General features: G+C 51.1%; 2 protein-coding genes across 2 annotated transcripts; one reads left to right on the top strand and one right to left on the bottom strand.

The window, feature by feature from the left end:
- Positions 1 to 1,141: 1,141 nt before the first annotated feature.
- On the top strand, positions 1,142 to 23,191 carry EIF4EBP1 (eukaryotic translation initiation factor 4E binding protein 1). Its single transcript, XM_057697027.1, has 3 exons — positions 1,142 to 1,364; positions 20,356 to 20,535; positions 22,728 to 23,191. The coding sequence occupies exons 1-3, from the start codon at positions 1,220 to 1,222 to the stop codon at positions 22,757 to 22,759; spliced, it is 357 nt and encodes a 118-aa protein (XP_057553010.1). The 5' UTR covers positions 1,142 to 1,219; the 3' UTR covers positions 22,760 to 23,191.
- LOC130830089 (nucleoside diphosphate kinase 6-like) lies at positions 23,185 to 25,172 on the bottom strand. Its single transcript, XM_057697025.1, has one exon. The coding sequence runs from the start codon at positions 25,080 to 25,082 to the stop codon at positions 24,474 to 24,476; it is 609 nt and encodes a 202-aa protein (XP_057553008.1). The 5' UTR covers positions 25,083 to 25,172; the 3' UTR covers positions 23,185 to 24,473.
- Positions 25,173 to 25,822: the final 650 nt, after the last annotated feature.

Below are 25,822 nucleotides of genomic sequence, written 5' to 3' on the forward strand. Positions count from 1 at the left end.
ACGGCTTTACAGCTAAGCAAGCCTGCTTTGTTCCACAACGTTCCAGTAGCTTTCTTGAGGGATCGTTAATGTGCAGTGGTCTCTCAAAGCTTCCTAGGTTTCCCTCTCTACCTGCAGTCCCCTCCTGGGACTTCTACAACTACCCGTATAACTATCCTATCCCATCCCTGCAGTCCACTCTAAAAAGATCATTGTGTCACTCCACAGCTTAAAAGATCTCTGATGTTGCCTGCCCTTGGAGGACAAAGTCTGCAAGCCCTGTCATGATTTAAAAGCCCCTTCACAATCCGGCCCCGATTTCCCTTTTAAACTTTTCTCTCTCCTCTGCCCTTCCAAGAGGTATGTCTTCCCCCTGGGGATCTCCTTAAAGATTCATTCGTTCCTTCCCTCTTTCAAGGAGCGCCTAATAAACGTCAGGCGGAGTGGGGGGCGACCGACCCAACTCAAAGGGCCGTAAAGAACCACCTTGGCCAACCCTCCCCCTACCCCCACGTCCCCCCACGCCCACCCCGCCTCGCGCCAGGTGTAGCCCTCGTCACCCAGGCGGGTGGTTCGTCCCCGCGTTCTTCTCCCGCACCCGCTAGGGCAAGGCGTGTGTGTTCTTCGTCATCCCTTCCCCGCCGGCCACACCGTGAATGTTCAATAAACCGATGGATGACCAACCACCCAACCCCTGCCTTCTCATAGGGGGAGCTCGAGCACGAACAGGGAGGGCTGAGGGGACCTTCCGGCCTGACGTCCCGTTGCTGAAACTAGCCTTCCCAGAATGGGCCGGGTGGGCGAGGATCCCCAAACAGCCCGAGACGCTCCCCCGACCCCGCGAGGCATGAACCTAAACACGCTTCCCGACTACCCCCTTCACCCGACGGGTCCATGCCTGCGTGTCAGCGGGACCCGCAAGGAACAGGGGCGGGGCCGCGCGGGACCCGAACGGGACCGGGGCGGGGCCGCGCGGGACCCGAATGGGACAGGGGCGGGGCGCAGGCTTCCGCGCGCAGGAGCCGGTCGGTAGGGGTCCTCCGACCCAGCGCTCGGGCGGAACCGCGAGCCCGCAGCCGCGGGGGAGGTGGGCGGGACAGCGGGTACTACAAATCCCAGGGGGTGTCCGCGCGAGAGGCGGAAGGGGCGGTCCCGGGCGGGGCGGGCCCGAGCGAGGCGGAGCGAGGCCGGAGGGGCGCCAGGGCCACGCTCCGGCTGCGGGCGCGGCGCGCGGGAGACCATGTCCAGCGGCAGCAGCTGCAGCCAGACCCCAAGCCGGGCCATCCCCGCCACTCGCCGGGTGGTCCTCGGCGACGGCGTGCAGCTGCCGCCCGGGGACTACAGCACCACCCCCGGCGGCACGCTCTTCAGCACCACTCCGGGAGGTAGGCGCGGGGGCGGGGGAGGGGGCCGCGCGGCGGCTCCGGGTGCGGGTGGTGGGGAGCACGCACTGGGCAGAGCGGGGGGGTCCCAGGAACCGTCAGCTGGACGGCGCGCGGTGACTGGGAAGAACGGATAAGGGGCATCAGGGAGGCAGTGAAGGTCACGGAGGCGGCCACAGGGAGTGAGCGGGAGGCCACCTTCCATCGCTCGCCCTCTGGGTGCAAACTCCAGAGCCCCGGCTGCACATGCCAGCACATTAGTTTCCTTCTTTCTGGGAGAGACAGCTGAGTCCCCCCCCATTCCAAACAAACGCACGCTTCCACGACTGCCACAAGCCGAGGTGTGCTGGGGGCAGCCCTGAGGCGGAATAGGGTGGGGTCAGGGTGGCCCACGGACCAAGGAGGGGCCAGGCCTGGGGTTTCTATGGGATGGGATGTTGGAGTCAGTGACTCTTGCCCAGCCCTTTTTCCTTCCCCAGGCACCTCCAGCTTTGGGCCGAGGGTGCTCGCCTGCTCCAGCAGCTCCTGGGCGGCAGATCGTCCTTTTACACGTGTGGTTCTCAGCGAAGGGACCTGGGGCCGCGGGCAGCGCTGTGCAGAAAAACACGTTCTTCTGTCCGGGGGGAGGGGAGGGAGCCGTGTGACCTCCCCAAGAATGGATGAGGAAGAGGAAGCTGAGCTGGCGCGGGTGGGGGCCCGCCTTGGGCTGCCCTCGGGAGCCCGGCATTCCCTCCCAGCCCCGGAGCCCCGGCGCACCGGCGCTGATGAAACCTGTCCGCGCGTTTGCATGATGAAATCCTTGTGCTCACCACTTCCCTCCCGTCCTCGCGCTGTCCCCACCCGCTTCTGCCCTTCTCCCCTCCCCTTACACACTCTCGCACTGCTCCTTCCCGAGCGCCTTCCCGAACGCCGAAGATCCTGGCGCTCCGCGGAGACGCTCGGGTGCTGGCGGAGGCTCGCGGGCGGGGCTGCAGCCCAGTCGCCTGCCAGCGTCGGGGCCACATGCTTATTTTCTCAGGCAGCTGTCCTGCCACCAGCGAGCACATCCAGATCCGAGGCCCTGGGCTGTTTGATCCTCAACATACAACGTTAAAGCTGTTAGCGATTTTAGATGTTCTCGTAAAACGGTGCCGCCTTATTCTATGGAATTGGGCACTGAGGCCCAAAACATGTGCCCACTGCCCAGTGCCACACCGTTTCCCCAGACTGAAGAAGAAATACCAGGCAAACATAGAGGGGAGAAATGCTGCCTCATCTATTCAAAGTGATCCAGGGAAAAGTTGCCAGCGACCCTTCCTGCCACTCTTGACTCAGATTCTTTCCATGCTGGACCTTATGTAGTCCGCGCTGTTCTGCTTTTTCTGTGTCATGATGTGTCTACCGGGACCTTTCTGGACAATTCTGGGGCTCCTTCAAGTGCGAGTGTGAACCTGTGCTTGATCTGTTCAGGGTGGGCACTGAGGCAGGCCTGAAGGCTCAGGTAGTCCTGTTTTGCACCTCTGCTGCTACATGGGGTTAATCAGATTGGAAGCAATAGCCACAGATGCTGTTCATAGGGAACTCCTATCCACTTCTCACTGTGCACTGGGAAATGGGGGTTTGGGGCAGATCTCAGCCAATCTCCTTTTTTTGAAGGTCTTCAGCTGAGAGAGAGGAGAAGGGTCTTCTGCATCAGAGGGTAACTTAATTTCTGAGGCCAGTTGGAAGGAAGCTAGCAGTGCCTGGAGCCTAAAGCCCGGACAGACACCTTTCTTATCTGGGGTGTCCAGCCGGGGAGGCACAGTTCACAGTCCATAAACCAGGAGAATCCAGGCTTGTCTCTGCCTCAGCCAAGGCATGGAGTCTTCTTCCAGAGGCCACTTCAGCCCAACCCTTTGCCACCCCTTTGCTGGGGCAGAGGAGCTTAACCTAAAAAGGAAAGGTCATTTGTGGCCCCCTTCTTCAGTCTGGAGTGCTGTTTGTTAGTCTTCGCTGTGCATACGAGTTACCTGGGGACCTCATTTCAGTGCAAATTCTGAGTCTGTAGATTGAGGGTAGGACCTAAGATTCTGCATTTCTAACTCGCTGCCAGTGATTGGGGTAAATTACCACACTCTGAGCACTCAGGAATTAGTGGAATGGGACAGCCCTCACCAGTTCATTCCCCTGCGGTCTGACGGAAAGTGATGCTTCTATCCAGGTAAACTTCTCTGGAGGCTGGGTTTGGCATTATCTTTAAACCAGGGTCTGGAGAGCCAGGCTTTTGACAGAGTCTACGTGGGTGGGAGGTGTTGGGAGCTGCTGGAGTAAGCTGGTCACTCTTGCTGGGAATGGCACTGCTGTGTTTGTCCCTGGGGGCAGATGAGAGCAGATGATTTGAGCCATCTCCATTCCTCTGACTCCAGTTTGCTTTCCATGGTCATTAACCCTGCACAAGCTGAGCCGCTGATCTGAAGTTAGGTGTCTGGAGAACTTACAAGAAATTTACTTAAGGGAGTGTCACAGATGAATATTTGAGTCTCTGGAGTTTTGTGGGTTTTTTTTTTTTTTTTAATTTTATTGAAGTATATTTGATTTACAATGTGTTAATTTCTGCTGTACAGCAGAGTGGTTCAGTTATACATATATGTCCTTTTTCATTAGGGTTTTTGTTTGTTTTCTTTTTTGGCTGCACTTTGCGGCATGCAGGACCTTAGTTCCCTGACCAGGGATCGAACCCGTGCCCCCTGCCTTGGAAGCGAGGAGTCCTATCCACTGGACCACCAGGGAAGTCCCTCCATTAGGGTTTATCACAGGATATTGAATATAGTTCCCTGTGCTATACAGTAGGACCTTATTGTTTATTCATTCTATATGTATTATAATAGTTTGCATCTGCGAATCCCAAACTCCCAATCTTTCCCTTCCCCACCCCCCCCTTTCCCTTGGCAACAAGTCCATTCTCTATATCTGTGGAGTCTGTGGCGTCCAGTAACGGTAAAAATCTCCAGTAACACATAAACCAGCAGAACCTTTGAGTGGGTCAGAAACCTTCATCCACCCTTCCCCCACCTACCTGTACGTTCCCAGTTCCTTATCGGATGTTTGACCCCAAAGCTACAGGGGTTGTTGCTTGGGTGGTAGTCATACCCAAGCCCTGGACCTGGATAAGTTTAATCAGAGGTAAGCAGGTAGGACTGCAGGTGTTCCTGGAGCCCTATTTGGTTAGACAAACAAAGTCTGTGCCCAGGAAGCTTACCTTGGGGCAGATCCCAGGTCTGGCCCTGGAACAGACAGTGCCGGGAAGCGGGGGAGGTGGGATGGGCACTGAAGCCGGAGCACAGCCAGTATCCCCAGACCTTAGTCACATTGTCTCTTTATTATAGATTAAAAGAACTTGACCTTAAGGCGAGGAGGGAACTGTAATGGGCCTCTTTTTACACTGACCTGAATTTCCTTTTAAAGCGTTTGGAACATTCCACACTGTGGGCCGCATTAAAGACTTTGATGGCAACCCTGGTGTGGAGCATCCCAGACTCCCTGCGACGCCCACGGCCTCCCTGTTCTTAAGGCCTTCATGGCATTGGAAGACAGCGCGACCTCGAGGGCTCGCGCTGCAAGTTAGAAAGATGAAGTCACACCTGAAATAGAATTATATGCATCAGAGTTTCATCTATAGACTGAAACAATTAGACACAATACTCCACCCCACCCCACCCCAGCTCACCCCACCCAGAGAACTTGTATGATATTAAGTGAGAATCGCCCGCTCCATGTGGTTAGCCTGGTAGGCCTTACATTCTAACAATGCAGACACAGCTGTTGGATTTGAATAACCCTCAGAGGCTTACCTATTTTTTTCAATATCCTCAAAGGTGGCAGGGCCTCGTTATTTGAAAAAGGAGTTTGTTTTTTCCTGAAAGAACAAAAATGTCCTTCGTTACCAAATTTGGTGAAAGGGCCAGCAGGATGGTACCATATTGGTCTGTTGGTATAAAGTAGTGATGCATTTGCTTGTCGGGGTCTTTATTTGATGTCATTCCAGAAGAGGAGTTAGGAAAGAGCAGCATTATTGAAGAAAGGAGCTTCCCAAGGTGGAATGAACGAAAAGTGTTCATTTGTGCACATAGATTCTTGTATGTTCAAACAGGAAGAATCTGTAACTTTCTCATCTTACTGAAATTCATGGCAGTGTTCCTCCTTTGTGATTCATAACGATGAATCACGTGTATTTGTTTACGTGTTTGTTCCCTGGGTTAGACAGGAAGTTCTTTTAGAGATGGCTTACTCATCTTTGTAGTGCCACCAGCCACGTCTGATGTCTAGAAGGTGAAGCGTTGAAAAGACTCTTGCAATGAAAGCATTCTCAGGGTAACGTAGTGTCTCTACCACCAGGCCTGGGCCTGAGCTGGCTTGATAAGAATGTTTAAGTTTTCTTTTCTGTCCTTTCCATTACAGGTACAGTTATTTATCTTGGAAAGTCCCAGCAGCAGAAGCTAACTTTCTCTGAACTTCCCCACTTATCCCAGTATTATTCCCAATTATTATGGAGCAGAAAGTGGAAGAAAGTGACTTTTTCTACTGAACAAGTCAGTACTGGAGCCCAGGTCTCAGACACTAGGATTGATGCTCTTTAGTTACTTGTTTGCAGCCAGTATTGCTGACTAGGCAGAAATAGGTGACATCTGTCCATGGCATTTGGATGCTCAAGACATGGGCCTTGTAACCCACTGCCTGTGTTTACGAAGGTTCACAGGGAGAGTTCAGATACTAGATCCAGAGATACTTGTCTTGATGTGAATGGCTGTATCAGTTAGCTATTGCTGTATAACAAGCTATCCCCAAACTTGGTAACTTCAACAACAACAACAGTCCATTATTTCTCTTCATTCTTTGGGCCTGTTGGGCATTTTTTGATCATCTTGCCTGAGCCTACTTATCTGGCTGCATACAGTTGTCAGCTGGATTGCCGTGGGCTGGAAGGTCCAAGGTGACCTTAGCCACCTGTCTGGGCATTGCTGGGCACATCCAGAAGGTTGGACTCTCTCTCTGTCCTCATGGTCTCACATCATTCAGAATGTGAGCTTATTTACAAGGCAGTTTCCAAGGCCTCTTAAGGCCTAGGCTTGGAAGTCACGTAATGACACTTAACATGGTATTCTGTCGGTCAAAGCAAGCTACGGGGCTAGCCCAGGTTCAAAGAGAGGGGAAAATACCTCCTTTGCATGAGAGGAGCTGCATGTGCAAGCAGGGATCGGAGGATTTACACGGGCCACACTTTCAGATGATTTTCCACAAGGACCAAGCCTCAAAGAACAGTCCTTTAAGAGAACTTGACAGCCCGTCCTGCTGTGTGGCCAGCAGAACCAGGCCTAGGCGTAGAAGCCGACAGGAATCACAAGCCTGTGAATTGACTGTTGATTTCAGAACAGAGGGCGCCTTCCTGAAAACGTTGAGTCATAGATCCCATGCCCCGTTTTGAAGCCCTTCTGTCCAGCTCCACAAAGCAAACCGTACAGATGGCCGTGGTGCCAGACCACTGGGCCATATGTTCACTTGGTGTCAAGCCTCCTCTTACTAACCGCCGCCCAGCCTACCCCTTTCCCCTTCAAGCGGCCGGGCTTTGGGTACACCCTTCAGAGGAGTCCGAGCTGGCCCAGCCCTGCTCAGCACTTTTACTTGAACATCCTTGATTTTCTGGAGTGCTGGAAGGAGGATGGTGTCAGGTGTCTGAGCCCAGCGGTCCAAAGGTGGGTGGGGGGGAGACTACAGGGGGTGTGGGCGGGGTCACACTCAGTGCACGCCCAGTGAGGCACATGGTGTGGAGGTGAAGAACTGGGTCTCTTGCCTTAAAGAGTGTGTGTGTATCAGTGGGCTTCTCTCTGCTCTTCTGAGCAAAAGGGGAAAGTCGGCCTATATTAATTTGCTAGGGCTCCCATAACAAAATCCACAGGCGGGGTAAACAACAGAAGTTTATTTTCTCCTTAGTCTGGAAGCTGGAAGTCCAAGATCAAAGTGCCAGCAGGGTTGGTTTCTCTTGAGGGCCCCGTCCTTGGCTTGCACATGGCTGCCCTCTTGCTCTTCACCTGGTGGTCATCCTTCCTTTGTGGAGTCTCTCTCTCCTCTTAGAAGGACACCATGTTGTTTTTTGTTTTTTAAATTTATTTATTTATTTATTGGCTGTGTTGGGTCTTCAGTGCTGCTCACGGGCTTCCTCTAGTTGCAGCAAGCAGGGGCTACTCTTCATCTGGTGTATGGGCTTCTCATTGCGGTGGCTTCTCTTGTTGCAGAGCAGGGCTCTAAGAACAAGGGCTTCAGTAGTTGTGGCGCACGGGCTTAGCTGCTCCGTTGCACGTGGGATCTTCCCAGATCAGGGATCAAACCCGTGTCCCATGCATTGGCAGGCGGATTCTTAACCACTCTGCCACCAAGGAAGTCCCTAGACACCATGTTGATTTAGGGCCCCACCCTAATGGCCTCATTTTAACATAATGGCCTGTTTAAAAGACTTTATCTCCAAATACAGTTACACTGAGGTACTAGGTGTTGGGGCTTCCGCATGTGAATTTGGGGGGGTTCCATTCACACAAAAAACAGGTTCCCGCCCCTTTCCAGCAACAGCGGGGGTGGGGGCATTTCAGATGGGCGCTCCCCATGTTGGTAGTGAATTTCGGGGGCAGCCTTACCTGGCTGTGCCAGGTGCACAGGGAAAGGCGAGGAGCTGGGCCAGCACTAGAAGAATTCGTGCAGCTGTTTTGTTCCAACCACCCCTGTAAAAGCCTGTCTCTTCTGCTTAATTTTTGAGCCGGCCTGCTCCCTCGTGGGGCCTGAAGGGAGGCCCCTTTGCCACTCTCTGATGGGCCCTGTGTTACTCCAGGACCTTCATAAGACCCCTGACCCCCGAGGACGTGGGGATCTTGGTTCTCTCTGCAGAGCTGGTGGGGCCAGAGCTGAAGGGCAGTCTTGGAGTGAGGGTGCTCTGCTCCTCTCCCAAGATTCTCTCCCCGGCCAGTCGGCTCTGCTTGCCAAACAGACTGCCCAGCAAGAACAGCCATCCCGGCAAGGGAGGTCCCTGCCCATCAGCCCCTGCCCGGGGCGGGGGCAGGGAGGGAGAGCCCTGCAGGCGCCACCACTGAGCTGGGTGTAAGCTGTCCGAGTGCGTGGCTCCCAGGCGGCTGGCCTGCGTCCGAGCACAGGCGTCCAGCCCTCCGCCTGACCCTGTTGTGAAATGCTTTCCCGCTCCTGGAAGGGGAACAGCAGTTCTAGGAATTCCGTGCTTGTACTCTTGTCGGGCCTCACGTCCTGGGCCCTGGGGAGGAGTGCTCCTGCCGGGGGGGCCCAGGGAGAGCAAGGGACCAGCGTGTCAACTTACAGGAGCCGCATCCAGCCAGCCGCCTCTTGGCCCCGAGGGCCGGACCGATGGAGAAGGAATCTAGGAGGCCTCCCTCCCAGAGAACATCCTGTTCTGGCCAAACAGGCAGAAGAGGAGGCAGAAGGCTGGAGACCCCAGTGGCTGGTGCTGCCTGATGCCCGGTGGCCTGGACTGCCTTGCTCCTTGTAAACAGAGGCTGGTGTTTAGGGTCGGAGGCGACATGGGCTGGATCTGCCTCGGGATGGCTGCAAGGAGCCCACCTTTTTGTTTTCTACTCATAGTTACTGTCCTTTATTGTTTCAGGGTTCTGTATAGTCTTTGGTTGTTTTTTGCAAGAAAATGTGGAATTGTAGTAATTCTTCCATCAATAATATTTGCTTTACTAATATCAAATTTACACCTTTCCAAACCTTTCTGTGTACCCAATAACTTTCAGCTTCAATGCCAAAATATACTGTAGTCTTTTCAGCCACATTTACAATGATAATTAAACCCAACATGTGTAGATCCAGCAATGTAAACGTAACTCAGTTGAAGTGTAATGTTGTAAACAGGAGCCGGCCTTTCTGAGCCTGTTTCCTGCCTGTGAGTTGAGGATAATGTGTCTCCCTCGTGGGGGTGCAGCGGGGCACGGAGACCTAGCAGGTCAGGCTGTGAGCAGGGCCCCGGCCCAGAGGCAGGCAGGGCTCGTGTGGTGATGTGGTCTTGAGCACACTCCTGCGAGGCGCTAGTCTCGTTGGCACCCTCCTCTCAGAGCTGAGGAGTGAGCTGGGATTGTGAGGTGAGGGCTGATACGTGGTGCACCAGGTTTGAGCCCAGAACTGCTGCCTCCCTGCCCTGGGGCTAGTTACTCCACTTGAAAAGCACCTGCCCACAAGGAGATCCTAAAAATAAATGGTCTGTATCAGAGCTGGAACAGATCCGGGAGATTACCTCTAAAGCTTGGCAAGGGGTACGTGCTTTAAAAATAGTTTGAATGAGCCCAGAACAAGCCCTTGTTTACAGGTAAGGAAACCAGACCCTGGCGAAGGTCTGCCTTGCTTAATCCGTTCAAGCAAGCTGTCCTCTCCCCAAAGTCTGCCTGGAGGAAAAATACCATTCTTGCATTTGGTGCACATCTGGAGTTTAAAGTTCCAGAGGACACAGGTTATCAAATAGGCCAACGCTTGTGGTGGTTCTTTTTAATTTTTCGGCCATGCCACGTGGCGGCTTGTGGGATCTTAGCTACCCCCCAGGGATCCAACCCACACCCCCATTGGAAGCGCAGAGTCTTAACCACTGGACTACCAGGGACGTCCCTTTGTGCTTCTTTCTTTTTCATTGCGGTGGCTTCTCTTGCTGCGGAGCACGGGCTCTAGGCACGCGGGCTTCAGTAGTTGTGGCACACAGGCTCAATTGTTGTGGCTCACGGGCTCTAGAGCGCAGGCTCAGTAGTTGTGGCTCTTGGGGTTAGTTGCTCCGTGGCATGTGGGATCTTCCCGTACCAGGGATCGAACCCATGCCCGCTGCATTGGCAGGCAGATTCTTAACCACCGTGCCACCAGGGAAGTCCCTTTGTGGTGGTTCTCAAAGCATGTTTCTGTGGATCAGAAAAGGATGGAGGACGCCCTTACCCGCCCCACCTCCACCCTTGCCCTTTCCCCACAAGTATCTTCTTTCACAGGGTCTCCCCTCTGATTTGTCCCAGGTTTTTTGTTTGTTTCTTTGTTTTGGCCCCCATATAACTGATCCCTGGTGTGGATGGGACTGAATAAAGGGTAGAATATGTCACCTGAAGCCACACCGGCCGTGGTAATAGCTCGGGTCGGTTTGTTTAGGGCTTGCTTTGGGGCAGCCACCGTGCTGACCCACGCAGTGAAGTTGAACTGTCGTCATCACCACCGTCCCTGTTCTGCAGAGGAAGAAATTGAGGCGCAGAAACATGGAGCGAGAGCACCCAGAGTGGGTAGAGCCAGCAGGTGGGAGAGCTGGGTCTCTAACCACTAGGCTGCCGCAAGAGCAGCACTGAATCCGCCCCCCACCCCCAGTGTTGTTCCCACGCCCTCTCTCCATAGCTGGGAACTCCGACAGCCAGCTGGATTTATGGTGATATATTTAAATGGGCTTTCCGTTAGAAGACAGCCTCAGCCTTGAACTCTCCCCCAGCCCCCGACAGGATCCCAGCTACATGAATGGTTGGAAGCGTGATGAGGGGGAGGGGTCCACCTCTCTCGTCCCCCAAGCCCTGCAGGGCGGCAGGTTCTGGATTCCCTTGCTCTGCACCTCCAGTACCTCCCGTCTGGACACCCCAGCACTTTGGGGCAGTGCAGAATTGGGGTGCATGGATGCTTCTCTGGTTCAGGGTCTGCGTTTGTTTTGGTTTTTTAATTTATTGATTTATTTTGGCGGGGCTGGATCTTAGTTGCGGCACTCAGGATTTTCGTTGAGGCTCGTGGGATCTTTTTTAGTCTCGGCACACGGGCTTCTTCGTTGAGGCATGCATGCGGGATCAAGGTCCCTGACCCGCGATCAAACTCCAGCCCCCTGCACTGGGAGTCCAGAGTCGTACCCAGTGGACCACAAGGGCAGACCCTGGTTCAGAGGTCTAGGATGGCTTTGGATTCTCTGTCGCCAGCTGTATACGTGGGGCACCTCTCTCTCTGTCCCCCTGTGCTCTCCACCTGTGCCTCTGTTTTTAGACTCCACACACTTGACAGTAATCATCTGTTTGCAGGTCTTTCTCCTCTGACTCAGGGAGGAGAGCATCAGGAACATCAGGGAGCTGTTCCTGTATCTAACAGCCCCTTACATCCCTCACACCTGGCCTGCTGTGGTTCAAAGGAGTTCAGTGAGGGACTTCCCTGGCGGTCCCGCGCTTCCACTGCAGGGGGGCACAGGTTCAGTCCCTGGTTGGGGAACTAAGATCCCTGCAAGCCACACAGCACAGCCAAAAAACAAACAAACAAAGGGGTTCAATGAGTGAATACACCACCCAGCACACCTACTCTTCAGGGCGTGGGGTTGAGCAAAGATTGGCAATTGTGTGGGCAAGTGTTAACACTTGTCCCTACCCTTGAATACAGTCCTGGAGTTAAAGTCTAGCATAGACAGGGCTGATACCCACAGCCCGGAGATGCTGGAGGGGTGAGCTCACTGGTCCTTCCCCAGCCCAGCACAGAGCCTCCTGGGCTTTCAGGGGGTGGGGAGGCTTGTTGCAGCCACGGCAGTTTTAACTTGACTTACTAGGAAAGGAGATTCTGACCCTATATCCTTATTTATTTATTTGCTTAATATCCCTGTATCCTTATTACAGTTTCATATTTAAAAAACAAACAAACAATCAAACATGTTAGGTGTAAAAGATGTTTTCTTTGACTTAGTCCTTATCTCGTCCCCAGAGATAACCAAACATAAAATACAGTTCTGTGATTTTTCATGCAATACTGTAGACAGTGCACACTTTTCTTACTCCAAATAGTATTGGCACAGCATTGATTGTATATCTGATCCATGACTTATTTAACCTGTCCCTTAGTTTTAAAAAAAAAAAATCAAAGTTTTATATATATATATAAAGTTATATTTTCCTGTCTACTTCCCTATGTGCTTGATTTTTCCACAATAAAAGTTTTTAAAGTTTTTATATGTAAATAGTTGAAACTCAAAAGGACTGTTGAAAGGCTTCTAAACAGAGTAGCAACCTCTCACCTCTGCCACCCCCATCTTCAGAAACAACATTTTTCAGCTCTTTCTTTAGGTATTTATTGTCATATTTCTAACTTTGTCTTGATTTTATCTCTTGACTTGCCTTTTTGGTAGATGAGGATTTATTAGTATATGTGAAATTTTTAAAATACCTATGATACTTTTCCTGTCTTTATTTTTTTATTGAAGTATAGTTGATCTATAGTATTATACGAGGGTGAGCCAAAAATTATCTGCACTCCGGCTGTAGACTTTATTTTAAATTTTAGAAAAGACAAATACATCATTTTTCGACACCATCTCCTTGCTTTTCAATACATTTTGTCCATCTGTCAACAAACTTTCATATTTCCTCATTAAAAAATGTTTTAGGCTGAGCTGTGAGCCACGAATGCACCGCTGTCTTCATGTCTTCACATGGATGGGCGTCCAGCTCCTTCTTGATGGTTAACACTTGTGCAACCTTCCTTGAACTTCTCTATCCATTCATACACAGTTCTTTGCGACAAAACACTTTCTCCATACTGCGCACAACATCTTCGATAAATAATAGCACCAGGTACACCCTCAGACCACAAAAAACAAATGACTGCACGCTGCTCTTCTTTCGTGCAAATCATAAGTGGGGCATCCATTTTTGCTCTCACCACAGTTGCAGATGAACTGATGTAACGCATTCATACCTGCACAGCAGTGACTGGGGAGACGGTAGCCTTGAACGGAGAGTGCTGATAAGACAGTGCAGCCAACAGAAGTTTTAACATAACCAGAGTGGATAATTTTTGACTCACCCTCGTATTAGTTCAAGTGTACAACATAGTGATTCAATATTTTTATAGATTATACTCCATTAAAAGTTATTACAAAATAATGGCTATGTTTCCCAGTGCTGTTCAATATATCCTTGTAGCTTTTCTATTTTATTTTATTCTATTTTTAAAATTTATTTATTTTATTTATTTATTGGCTGCGTTGGGTCTTCGTTGCTGCACGTGGGCTTTCTCCAGTTGCTGAGAGCGGGGAGCTACTCTTTGTTGCAGTGCATGGGCTTCTCATTGCAGTGGCTTCTCTTGTTGCGGAGCACAGGCTCTAGGCGCGTGGGCTTCAGTAGTTGTGGCTCTCAGGCTCTAGAGTGCAGGCTCAGTAGTTGTGGCGCACGGGCTTAGTTGCTCTGCGGCACGTGGGATCTTCCTGGACCAGGGCTCAAACCCATGTCCCTGCATTGGCAGGCAGATTCTTAACCACTGTGCCACCAGGGAAGATCCCCCCGACACTTTGAAAATGCCTCTATTGTGCAAAGTTTACGTGGTTAGTATTTGGCTGGGTATAAAACTGTCAGAATGACTTTTCCCCCAGGATCAGGCAGGCATTTGACCGACTGTCTTCAGGCTTCCAATGCTGCCATTGAAAAAATTGACGTGTTCTTATTCCAATCCTCGTGGGCACCTGTTGTTTTTCACCATGATTTACAACGAATCTTAAACTGGTGATTTTTTTAATTCATTGCACTGGATAGTCAAATAGTGTTTCAACACTCATCTCTCAATTCAGGAAAAGTCTCTTCTCTTTTTTTACATTTAAGTAAATTCTTTTGATCAATTTCTCTTTTCTCTCTTTCTTGACTTCCTACTATCCAAGATTTGGGTACTATCTCTAATTGGTTATCTTTTTGTCTTCTACTCCCTTTATTATCTCTTTCCTCCTGTTGGTTTGTTTGAATCTCTCCTTAAATGTTGTGATCTTTTCTCAGAAATGCATGGATACATTGGCTGTTTATATTTCAGAGTGAGGTGCTTAAGAGCTGACCAGAAGCCCCTTGTGAGTTGCAGAGACTGGTGGGCTCAACCTAGTGGCTAGTCATTTTTTTGCACTTGGGATACCCTCCTCCCAAAATCATTTCTATAGATCTTTATGTTTACTCTTTATTCTGAAACAGGGCAGGGCTGGGGGGTTGTGGCCACCATGCAAGAGGTCAGCTTTACTTATTTTCCCTGTCTCCCCTCTCCTGGGGGAGGGACGTGTGACACCTCCCCCTGTTCTCAGCCCCCATCCCCGTTTTCCTTGATGCCTCTGATTCCTGAACCTTCCTGGGTTCTGACCTCGCTGGCTTCTTGTTAGAACCTCCGCTGCCACCTTCCTGCTTTTAATTGTCACCCTTCACCGCTCTGTTAGAACCACTCCTCCTTTCTCTTTCCGTCTTCATGGATCATGATTTGGAGAACAATTGGAGCCCCATTTGCATCCAGGGGGGAGCATGTGCTTCTACTTCTTGTTCTAGGTGTTTTGCACGACTCGTGAGAGAAGCAGCAGGGAGACCTGTCTTGGCTGTACCATCTAGAAGCTGCCCAGATCCCCAAAAGCTCTTGTTTATAGAAACCTAGTGGAGGTGGGTCATTCTCCCTTACATGGGGAGGAAGGAGGCCCTCGGCTGCGGCGTGTTACGTGGGGACCACCTGATGTGACACCCACAGGCTGCAGAGGACCGCACCTGACTGGCGCCCCCCCCCCCCCCCCCCACTGCTGCTCAGCCTCGCAGGGACCTCAGCACCCCCTGCTGGTTCCCACTCCCTGTCCCTGTCTGCAGGCCAGGTCCCCAGCTCTGGGAGACCACAGCAGCCTTGTCAGCCAAGGGTGCCCTATTTTTGACAATATGGGACCTTGAATGTTTTATTAAGGTTGCCTCATCTGTAGGAGGCTTAGGGAAGTTCCAGAAGATCACCGTTCACCGAAGCTGTGTGGTGGTGGATCCCATGGTGGGCTGGAAGAAGAAAGGGTTAAAAAGCCAAAGCAGCTTCATCAGCTCCCATTCCTCATTGGCCCCAAATGAGTCAGTGGTGGCTTGTGGTCTCCTCCCCTCCCAGGCTCAGCGCCTTGTCAGCTGACTTTCCAGATGCCCTGTTTACCCCCCCCACAGCCTCCCTGCCCAACTGAATTAGTCTGATGGTGGGTGTCTTGGGTGCCACCTCTGCTGGCATTTAGATTATGGATTTTATTAGCTCAAAAGTGTAATTACTGACTTTTAAAATGCTGGGGCTACTTCTGAGTATGTACCCCAAAGAATTGAAAGGAGGGTCTCAAGATATTTGTACACCCATGTTCCTGGCAGCAATAACCAAAAGGTGGGTGCCACCCGAATGTCTGTGGATTTGCTGTATCCATACAGTGGAATACTGTTGAGCCTCAAATGGACGGGAATTCCCACAGGGGGTCCAGCCATGTAAGATGAACCTTGATGACATAATGCTAAGTGAAATAAGCCAGTTGCAAGTACTGTATGATTCCACTTAATATGAGGTACCTAGAGCAGTCCATCTCAGAGAGACAGAAAGTAGAATGCTGGGTGCCAGGGGGAGGGGAGGGGAAGTTGTTTCCTGGATAGAGTTTCAGTTTGGCAGGATGAAAACAGTCCTGGAGATGGGTTGTACAACCATGCGGATGTACTTACACGCCTCAACTGTACATTTAAAAATAGTTCACATGGTAAGTTTTATGTTATTTCTGTTTTAACACAATTGTTTTGAAAAATCACTGGGGGCTCGTGACCTTTAAAGAAACCTCCCCAGAAGCTGCCAACCTCCAAGTTCTTTTTTGAGACAATCGAATCTCTCAGTTTCGACTCCAGTGGGGTCAGTTCCCTACGGTGTGGTGAACAAACCAACAAAAAAGCCAAAGCGGTGTTAGGAGTTTGGGATTAGCAGATACAAACTCTTGCATATAAAATAGATAAACAGGGAATTCCCTGGAGGTCCAGTGGTTAGGACTCTGTGCTTTCACTGCCAAAGGCCTGTGTGCAATCCCTGATCAGGGAACTAAGATCCCACAAGCGGTGCAGCACAGCCAAATAAAATAAAATAGATAAACGAGGTCTGACTATAGCACAAGGAACTATATTCAATGTCCTGTAATAAACCATAATGGGAAAAAATGTGAGAAAGAATATATATATGTGTATATATATATACACGTATATACATGAAGCTGAATCACTTTGCTGGCCACCAGAAACTAACACAATATTCTAAGTCAATTGTACTTCAATAAAAATAAATTAATTTAAAAAAAAAAAAGCCAAGATGGGGGGTAGGCAAGGAGGTAAGGTGCCAGGCCGTGAGGACTAAGAAACAGAAAAATGGTCCCATCTCTGAAGCCAGGACGTCCTCCCTCAGGGAGAGGACTCCATTGTTCTCCATTTGTAGCCCACTGGGCTCATAGGCACACAGCCCTTCGTGTTACAGGTGAGGCCCAGATGCGGTGGGGGGCAGGCACAGAGGGCAAGGGGCACTGGGCCACCCGGCTGGTTGGTAGCAGAGCCTAAAGTACAGCCTCAGGTCTCTGTTCTTTGCTGTCCCTCTCTCCCTCTTAGAAACATGAGCTCTGAACTTTAGTCCTCCGGGTGATGAGGAGAAGGGGTGACAGCCTCAGCATTATTGCCTCTCAGACAAGGAGATCAAGACTGGGTGGCCGGGGCTTCCCTGATGGCACGGTGGTTAAGAATCCTCCTGCCAATTCAGGGGACACGGCTTCCAGCCCTGGGCTGGGAAGATCCCACATGCTGCAGAGCAGCTAAGCCCATGTGCCACAACGACTGAGTCTGTGTTCTAGAGCCCGAGAGCCACAACTCCTGAGCCCACGTGCTGCAACTACTGAAGCCCACGTGCCTAGAGCCCGTGCTCTACAACGAGAGATGCCACTGCAGGGAGAAGCACGCGCACCGCAAGGAAGAGCAGCCCCAGCTCGCCACAACTAGAGAAAGCCCACACAGCAGTAACGAAGATCCAACACAGCCAATAAATAAATAAATTTATTTAAAAAAAAAAGAAAAGACTGGGTGGCCACCCAAACAGGACCAAGTCCGACTGGGCCAGCACGAGCAAGGAGGCGACGCTCATCCTCGGGTATCTCTCACCATCCTCTGCTCTTCGGCACCTCGAGTCCTACTCAGCACTGGGAGCCCAATCTTATTAAGTCACATCAGAGCTCAGCGATGCAAAGCTGACCCTCTCCTGTCTCCGGGGGTTAACAGAGAGACAGTGCTCAACGAGAAATGAATCTCAGCTGTTGGAACATCACTCAGCAGAGCCCTAACGTGAGGGACATATTTCAGGGCTGTTGATAAGGAAGAGCAATCCTAAAGTCCTCGCATCCTGGTTTCTAAACCAGGGCCGTTCACCGTCCATCCGCAGCCTTTTTTTCTGTATTTATTTTTTAACTGAAGTACAGTTGATTTACAGTGTTGTGTTAGTTTCAGGTTTACAGCAGAGTGATTCAGTTATACATATATATAAATGTATTCTTTGTCAGGTTATTTTCTGTTACAGGTTATTATAAGATATTGAATATAGTTCCCTGTGCTATACGGTAGACCCTTGTGGGTTCTCTATTTTATATATAGTCGTGTGTGTACATTGATACCAAACTCCTAATTTAGCCCTCCTCATCTGCCGTCTTCATCATAGCTTGCATTTTACTTATACATATGTTTAATGTTTCTTTCTATATCACCTTCCCTTTTAAATTTAGTTTTTATTATTACATATATCATGTAATATATAGCATGTACTGTTACCATATTCAGTTATATCCTATTGTATATATTAAAAGGAAGCTTGGTATCACAACTGTATATGGAAAACCAGATTCACTTGCCGTAAATAGAAGGTAGCTATAAAAAGAAACATAATGACAACAAGACAGTTTTAAATTCTAGCTAGATTCCTCTGGCTGCTGAAGGCTGGGAGCCTGGGGCCTGCCTGCTCCTTGTTGAGAAGGGGACCATCTGCAAACGTTCAGGAGGACCATACTGGTGCTTCAGAGATAATCAGGATTAACCAAGGGCCCAACAGGAGTAACCACCTCACTCTTCACTGATATTTGATGAGTCAGCTAGCCCCCCACCAGGCTCCTGGGTTCTCTGCTTGAGAAAACACTCCTTTTTAAAGGAGTCTCTCAGGCAGCTGCCTTCATAGGAGGGGTCCTGGGTGGTTTGGTTTTGTTTTAGCCCTGCTGCAGGGCTTGTGGGAGTTCCCCTGGGTGGTTTTAGGTTAGTGAATAATTCTTCTTCCTTTTTTTTTTAAATATTTATTCATTTATTTGGTTGCATCGGGTCTTCGTTGCAGCACAGTAGGCTCCTTAGTTGCGGCAGGTGAGCTCCTTAGTTGTGGCAGGTGGGATCTAGTTCCCTGGCCAGGGATCCAACCCAGGCCGCCTGCATTGGGAGCGCAGAGCCTTATCCACTGTGCCACCGGGGAAGTCCCAAGGATAGTGAGTAATAATTTTTTTAATAGATTTTATTTTTTTTTTAATTTTTGTCTGCATTGGGTCTTTGTTGCTGTGCATGCAGGCTTCAGTAGTTGCAGTGCATGGGCTCAGTATTTGTGGCGCACAGGCTTGGTTGCTCCGTGGCACGTGGAATCTTCCCAGACCAGAGATCGAGACCCTGTCCCCTGCATTGGCAGGCGGATTCTTAACCACTGCGCCACCAGGGAAGTCCTGGATAGCGAATAATTCTTTAAGACATGGCCCCTCACCCTAGGGTGACACATGAGAAAGGAGAGTGAAAATTACAGGAATGGAGGGACTTCCCTGGCAGCTCAGTGGTTAAGACTCTGCACTTCCACTGCCGGGGCTCCAGTTCTACCCCTGATCTAGGAACTGAGATTCCACATGCTGTGTGGTGCAGCCAAAAAAAAAAGAGAGAGAGAAATAAATAGACTAAAGGACCCATTTTTAAAAATAGGTAAAGAAATAAAAATAAAGGAATGGACAGCCGACCGTGTAGAATGCAGTGTGGTGACACATCGGAGCAGATGGTTAAACGGATGCTGGGTGGGGTGGGGGTGGCTTAGGGGAGGTGGGCTGAGTGAAGAGCGTGGTGGGGCGGGAGGGCTCGGGTGTCACTCTCCTCCGTGTAGTCCAGACAGGAAGAGTTCTCAGTTTTTACTGGTTGGGGGATCACTTAATTTTCTCTTTGCTCCTCTGTAAAATGGCGTTAAAGAGTCTGGGTATCCCATGAGGATGCTGTAAGGACAGAATTGAAAAATGCATAAAAAACATACTTTCTCCGCTGTGGGTAAGATTGTCGTGAGTGGGGACTTCCCTGGAGGTCCAGTGGTTAAGACTTCACCTTCCACATTTGCAGAGACATGGATGGACCTAGAGACTGTCATACAGAGGGAAGTAAATCAGAAAGAGAAAAACAAATATTGGTATATTAACGCATATAGGCAGAATCTAGAAAAATGGTACAATCAACCCGTTTGCAAGGCAGAAATAGAGACACAGATGTAGAGAACAGATATAGTGGACACCAAGGGGGGAAAATGGGGGGGGGGGTGCAGTGGGATGTATTGGGAGATTGGGATTGCCATATAAACATTACTAATAAGAAAAAAATATCAAATTGTACACTTTAAATATATGCAGTTTATTGTATGTCAATTCTATCTGAATAAAAGTCCTTTAAAAAAAAGAGTTCTTGAAAATAAAAAATAAAAAGATAAATGTGTTTACCTCTCCCCCCCCAAAAAAAGACTTCACCTTTTAATGCAGGGGGTGCTGGTTCCATCCCTGGGTGGTGAGCTAAGAGCCCACATGCCTTGGGAGGCCAAAAAGCCGAAACATAAAAACTGAAGCAAGATTGTAACAAAGTCAGTAAAGACTTAAAAAAAGAGATTGTCGTGAGTGATGACATGGCACAGAGTCGGGGAGTGAGTTGGTGGGCTTTGAGCAGCGAGCACAGGGGAGGAAGGATGCGGTCAGGTGGCCAGCGGAGCGCCCGCCGGACGGAGAGTTGGGGAAGTCTGGTGGCCGCAGAGTCCTGGGCTGCAGCCAGGCATGAGTAAGCCTCACTCCTCCGTCTGGGCTTTTGCAGGAAAACCTGCCACCTGCGCTGCAGCCACGCTTCAAAGACATGGGGGGGAAAGAGCGGGGGGCGGGGGGCGGGTTCGCAGTGGCTTCATGAATGTCCCCGGCCCTTGCCAGGCACCAGGATCATCTATGACCGGAAGTTCCTGATGGAGTGTCGGAACTCACCTGTGACCAAAACGCCCCCGCGGGACCTGCCCACCATTCCCGGGGTCACCAGCCCCGCGGGTGATGAACCCCCCACGGAAGCCAGCCAGAACCTGCGCAGCAGCCCAGAGGACAAGCCGGCGGTGGGCGGTGAGTGGAGGGCTCCGCCAGGCCCTCCCTTGGGAAGGGAATGCGTGTGGTCCCATCCTCGAGGGGGGCGGGGGGAGTTCCAGGGAGGGAAATGATGCTTCTCCAGATGGTGCAGCCCACAGTCCAGAGGGTCAGGGTAGGGACTGGGGGGTAGAAATTTTATCGGAACCAACTTTCCCCATGAAAGGGGCCCAGGAACCCGATATGGCCTCATCACATAATCTCAGCGGGGAGCTTGTTTGAAAGGCCAGGGGATCACACAGCCACTTTGATAAGCACTTTGATAACCTTTATATAATTGTCCCTGAAGCATTTCCGTGTGTCGGCAACACTTGGAACACGCCCATGATGTTTGTGTGCAGAAGGTGACTTATCAAAGGCACAGCGTCCTCGCCCTCTAGGAAATTACGTGTCTGTGGGAACGGAAAGGCTTCCGGGATGCCTTCTCTCAGGGTGTCTGTAGCGGATTCTGGATACGGTAGAAACAGTGCACCCAGTTGTTTCTGCAGGTTGGACGTGGGTTAGATGGGTCCTTCCTGGTGTCTGTTCCCCACCCCCACCCCACCAAGCTGTCAGAGCAGCCACCCCAGCAGAGGTGTGTGATGCCCTTTTTGTGGCACCAGGAGTGGCTGGCCGGAGCATCTGAGCACTCCCGCTACGGGAAGACGCAGCATAAGTACTTGCAGACAACGTGAGTCAGCCTGGAAGCTGCTGGCCCTTCACCTGAAGGCAGTACACCAAGCCCAGACAGGAAGCTGCTGGCATCTCAGGCTGGGCTGGCTCTGCTGACAGCAGCAGAACCCATCTGCCCAGGGCCGGCAGGATGTGGTTCATTATTACCTTGGGAACCCCACCCCCTAAGACAGCCATGGTTGCCTTGCCTTCAGACTTGGAGAGCCGTGGAGGGAAGGGAGGTGGACGCGGGCACACAGAGCGCAGTAGGAAGGATGGCCCCAGGCAGCCAGATTCCCTGCCCTTTGTTAAAGGATGGAGGGAAGGAGGGAGAGAGTCACGTGGTTGGTCCCCACTTAAACCAAAGACTGGTAGTTGAGGATGGAGGTTGTCAACACCTGAAATGGTGCATCACCACTACCTGAAGGCTGTCCCTCACCCCCACGTGCACCCCCGTTTCACTCCTGGTTTCTAGAGCTGCTGTGACCTGTAACAAGTACGGGTTAGCCCGGCAGTGTCCCAGGCCTGCGGCTCTGACCCTACGATATAGTCCGCATGGTTGTTGGGATGGGGTGTAGTGGAGAGGGAGGGACATGATTTTCCATTTTGCTGAACTGGATAAGAAGCCAAGGCTCCTGCCCTGGACCCACACATTTGTATAAACACAACCTGAAGACAAGACGAGGGTAGTTGTTCCCCTGGCGGGGCTCAAAGCAAGCATCCTGCCCCGTGGACCCTTGGAGCAGCGTCGACCCGGAGATCATGAATGAGGCAGTTCCGTTCAACGGGAAATCAAGGGACCCCCCTGGTGGTCCAGTGGTTAAAACTCCTCGCTCCCAATGCAGGGGGCCCAGTTTTGATCCCTGGTCAGCAAACTAGATCCCACAAGCCGCAACTAAAAGATCCCACACACAGCAACAAAGATCCCACATGCCACAACTAAGACCAGGCACAGCCAAATAAATAAATATTTGGGGGAAAAAAAGGAAATTAAAAAAAAAAAAGAGGAAAAGAAGCTGCTGCAGCAGGAATTATTTAGAAATTTTAATGGTAAGAGTTGGGTGAGGGCAGTGAGTGGCTGAATTACCCAAATAACTGCTGTATCGCGGGGTCAGGTTATTCTGCAGGGAATCGGATGTATGCTAGTAGGTTAGGGTACCATTTTCTAAACCGGAAGTTGGGGTGTGTGCCCAGAAAGATTTTATGTTTCAGGAATATTTGTCTGTGAAGTTATATTTATTTCAAATCACAAGGAGCCATTCACTCTTATTAAAGATGATACAAATCATACAAAATTCAGGGCTGTCACCTCTCCTTCGGGGAGACGTGACCTCTGGGCTTCGTTTGGGGTGGGGGGAGGGAGTGCAGCTGGATGTGTGTTTCCAGGAACTCCTGGTCCCTGCTCTCCTTGTGGGAACAACAGAACGGAAGCGGAAAACAACGCCTCTTCCTGGCCTCTGGAATGTCAGCCCTGCCATGCGCCCAAGGCTCACCTGAACCCCTGTCCCTTCTCTCCCCAGGTGAAGAGTCACAGTTTGAGATAGACATTTAAAGGGCCAGCTGTCGGAGCGAGCAATGCCTCTGGGCCCCAGCGGCCCCTCTCGGGAGAAGCGTCACACCAGCCAGGCCTTATGAAAGTTACCACCCTGGGCAGGCGTCAGGTGTGGGGCCGGCCACCGCAGCCCCCTGCTCCCTCACTCAGGGCACCTGCTCCCCCTTCCTCTTCGTGGACACCAGCAGATACCTCCGTGTGCCTCCAGCCCTGCAGGAGCTGTCACCCCGAGGGCAGTGACCTCAAGCACCCCCTGCAGCCCAGGACCAGCAAGCGGACGCGGAGGAGCCCTTCTGAATGGTCCTCCGGCTCTCCCAGCTCCCTCCTCTGGGGGGCGCACCCACCCCTTCCTTAGTTGGTGTGTGGGAAAGCTCCCCTCTCCCTCCCTTCCCAAGAAAGGAAATAAAAGCCACCTTCGCCCTAGGGCCGAGAGCTGGCCCCTGTCTGAGCTCTTTTCCACTCCATACGGATAGCTAACGCCAGCTACCGTGTGTGCCGTGCTTGTCAAGCACTTTCTGTACAGTGTCTCACTTGACTGTCACACGGATCCTGTGGGGTGAGTAGAACACGTGTTGGCCTCACTGTACAGCTCAGGAAGTTAAGCTCGCACGCCGGTCCGTGACAGATGTCATCGGGCGGGGTTTGAGCCGTGCTGCTCTTCTGTTTTTCGGTGCCGGGTGCTACCTCTTTTCTGGGCTGTGTCCCCCTAAATGTGTCCAGTGGCTCAGTCACCTTTGCTCTGCGGCCCCCTCCCTGCAAGCATCAAAGGGAAGAGCCCAACGTCGACTCATTGATCCACCTGCCCCTGGTGTCTTTCAAGTGTCCCTTTGCATGAGCTGCCAGGGGAACACAGACGTGAGAGGGTCTCTGCCTAGGGCATTTCACTGAAATGTAAGATTTGCTCATGAGAAAAGGTAGTATAAACGAGATTGTATAGGATTGGTTACCAGCAAGTGGTCCATGCAAGGGGAGGCTTCATGGAGGCGATGCTACAGCCGGGTCCTGAGAATGACTGGCTGCAGGGAGGCAGGGGCCCATGTTGCCAAGGGCAGGTTTGCCCGCTTTGGCCAGAGCAAGCGATTTGTGAGGGTGGGAGTGGCTTATAAATGATCAGAAAAGGGGGACCAGATTCCTAAGGGCCTTGAAGGCCAGGTAGAGGTCCCTGCTGAGAAGCAGCAGGTGTTTCTCATCACAGGGTATGCTGGGGGGTGGATGGCCTTTGACCAAGAGGGCATGGCTTACCTGCACCTCACCAGCCCTAGACTCAGCACTTGTTAACTTGCCGTTTGGGGAGCAGAAGGCCTTCGTGGCCAAGTCCCTTGCCTGGTTTTCTTTTTTCTTTTTTTTTTTTTTTTTCAGTAGAATACTGACTTTTATTAAGGAAAATAAACCAAATGTTGCTAATACAGTCACTGCATTTTTTAGGCAAGTCAATTAGGCAACTTCCTGCTTGAAAAAGGATGAATAGTTCTCAGAAAAAAAAGGAGCCATCATTCCTCTGAACCACCCATGAACATTCCAGAGAAGAGGTAGATAGAGAGTTAGATTCTAGAAGAGGTGGCAGTAAGGAGCCACCTCATGCAGGTGACGGTGCCCAGCAGAGATGGCACAATGAGCCCCAGACCTCCCTGGTCCTAGGAGAATGCTCTGGACCAGAGTTCTGTGAGAAAAGGCTGGGCGATGCCACCAGTCTTCACAGACCGACAGGCCTGCATCAGGTTGGCCCTGGGCCTCCTGTTCCAGCTGCAAAGTGGACGCCTCCCTCTGGACTGTAGCACACAGGGCCACAGCGCAACTGGGGCTCCTCTTCCTCATACCAGCGCTGTTCACTGAAGTCAGGAAAGAAGGCTGCAATCTCTCTACTGGCTGAAACCACAGAGTCTGAGCCATGGGTTGTATTACTGGTGTCAGTGAGGCCAAAACTCCCACGAATTGAATCTGGGGCCACGTGGCGTGCTCGAAACACTCTAGTCGGTCCCATCACTGTCCTCCAGAGCTGAATGGCATCCTTGTGGGCGAGGATGTAGGCTCGGATTAGCCCACTGGCCATGAACTCCACCAGCCGCTGATAGAAAAAACGCCCTTCATGCTCTCGGTAAAACTTTTGGCAATCTTCTTTCCTCCACAGAAGTTCTCTCATTTGTACAATAAGGAACTTGTTGCTCAGAATCTGCTGATGAACAGCCTCCAGAATCAGTGGGTGAGCAACTGCATCAGGCTTGATCAGGGCCAGAGTGAGCTGGAGAGCCTGAGGACTCCGCAAGATCGAGGTCATCTCCCTCCCACTAGATCTTAGTTTACTTCCCCTGTTATACATTCTCATGGCTCCTTTCACGTTTTCTTCAGTTATCTCTTCCCCACTAGAAGGTCAGCTCCATGAAAGCAGGGATCTGTTTCGCTCAACATCGCATCCTCTGTACTTATGCCGCCTGGTTTTCTTCTGTAGCTGAGTTGGAGGCTCCTTGCCTCACAAGGACTGTGACGGCAGCTGGAATCCCTATGCCTGGTGACAGTGTGGAAGGACTCGGTGTGGGCAGGTTGACTCTGGGCATGCAGCCCATCCTTTTCCTGTGGATGGGAAGTCAGACGGTGGAGGGGCCACCACCAGAGCAAAGGCAACAACTGAAGCCCCAAGTAGGATCCAACTAGAGATTGGCTCAGGCTTCCAGTCCCTCAGCTTTGCCCTACAAGCATCTCACTCTCTCCCCTTCTGACATCCAACGAGAGGCCATGGTCACAAGTCCATTCCCCTTAGTCCTACATCTCAGAGTCCAAGGGACAGGGTAAAAAGTTGGCCTCTCTGACAATAAGAAAATTATCGGACTTCCTTGGCAGTCCAGTGGTTCAGACTCTGTGCTTCCACTGCACGGGGCGCGGGTTCCATCCCTGGTCAGGGAACTAAGATCCCATGTGGCGTGCAGCTCAGCCAAAAAAGAAAAGAGAAAAGAAAGAAAACTGTTCACAAGTTGTGAGGCTTTCCCACTGACCAAAAATATCTCCTCCAGAAAACCCAGGGATTTCTTGAGCATCATTCTTCTGGGTGCTGTCAAGTGGCAAAGGTTT

This window comes from Hippopotamus amphibius, chromosome 10, assembly GCF_030028045.1.
Source record: "Hippopotamus amphibius kiboko isolate mHipAmp2 chromosome 10, mHipAmp2.hap2, whole genome shotgun sequence".
In the NCBI taxonomy this organism is placed as follows: Eukaryota; Metazoa; Chordata; class Mammalia; order Artiodactyla; family Hippopotamidae; genus Hippopotamus; species Hippopotamus amphibius.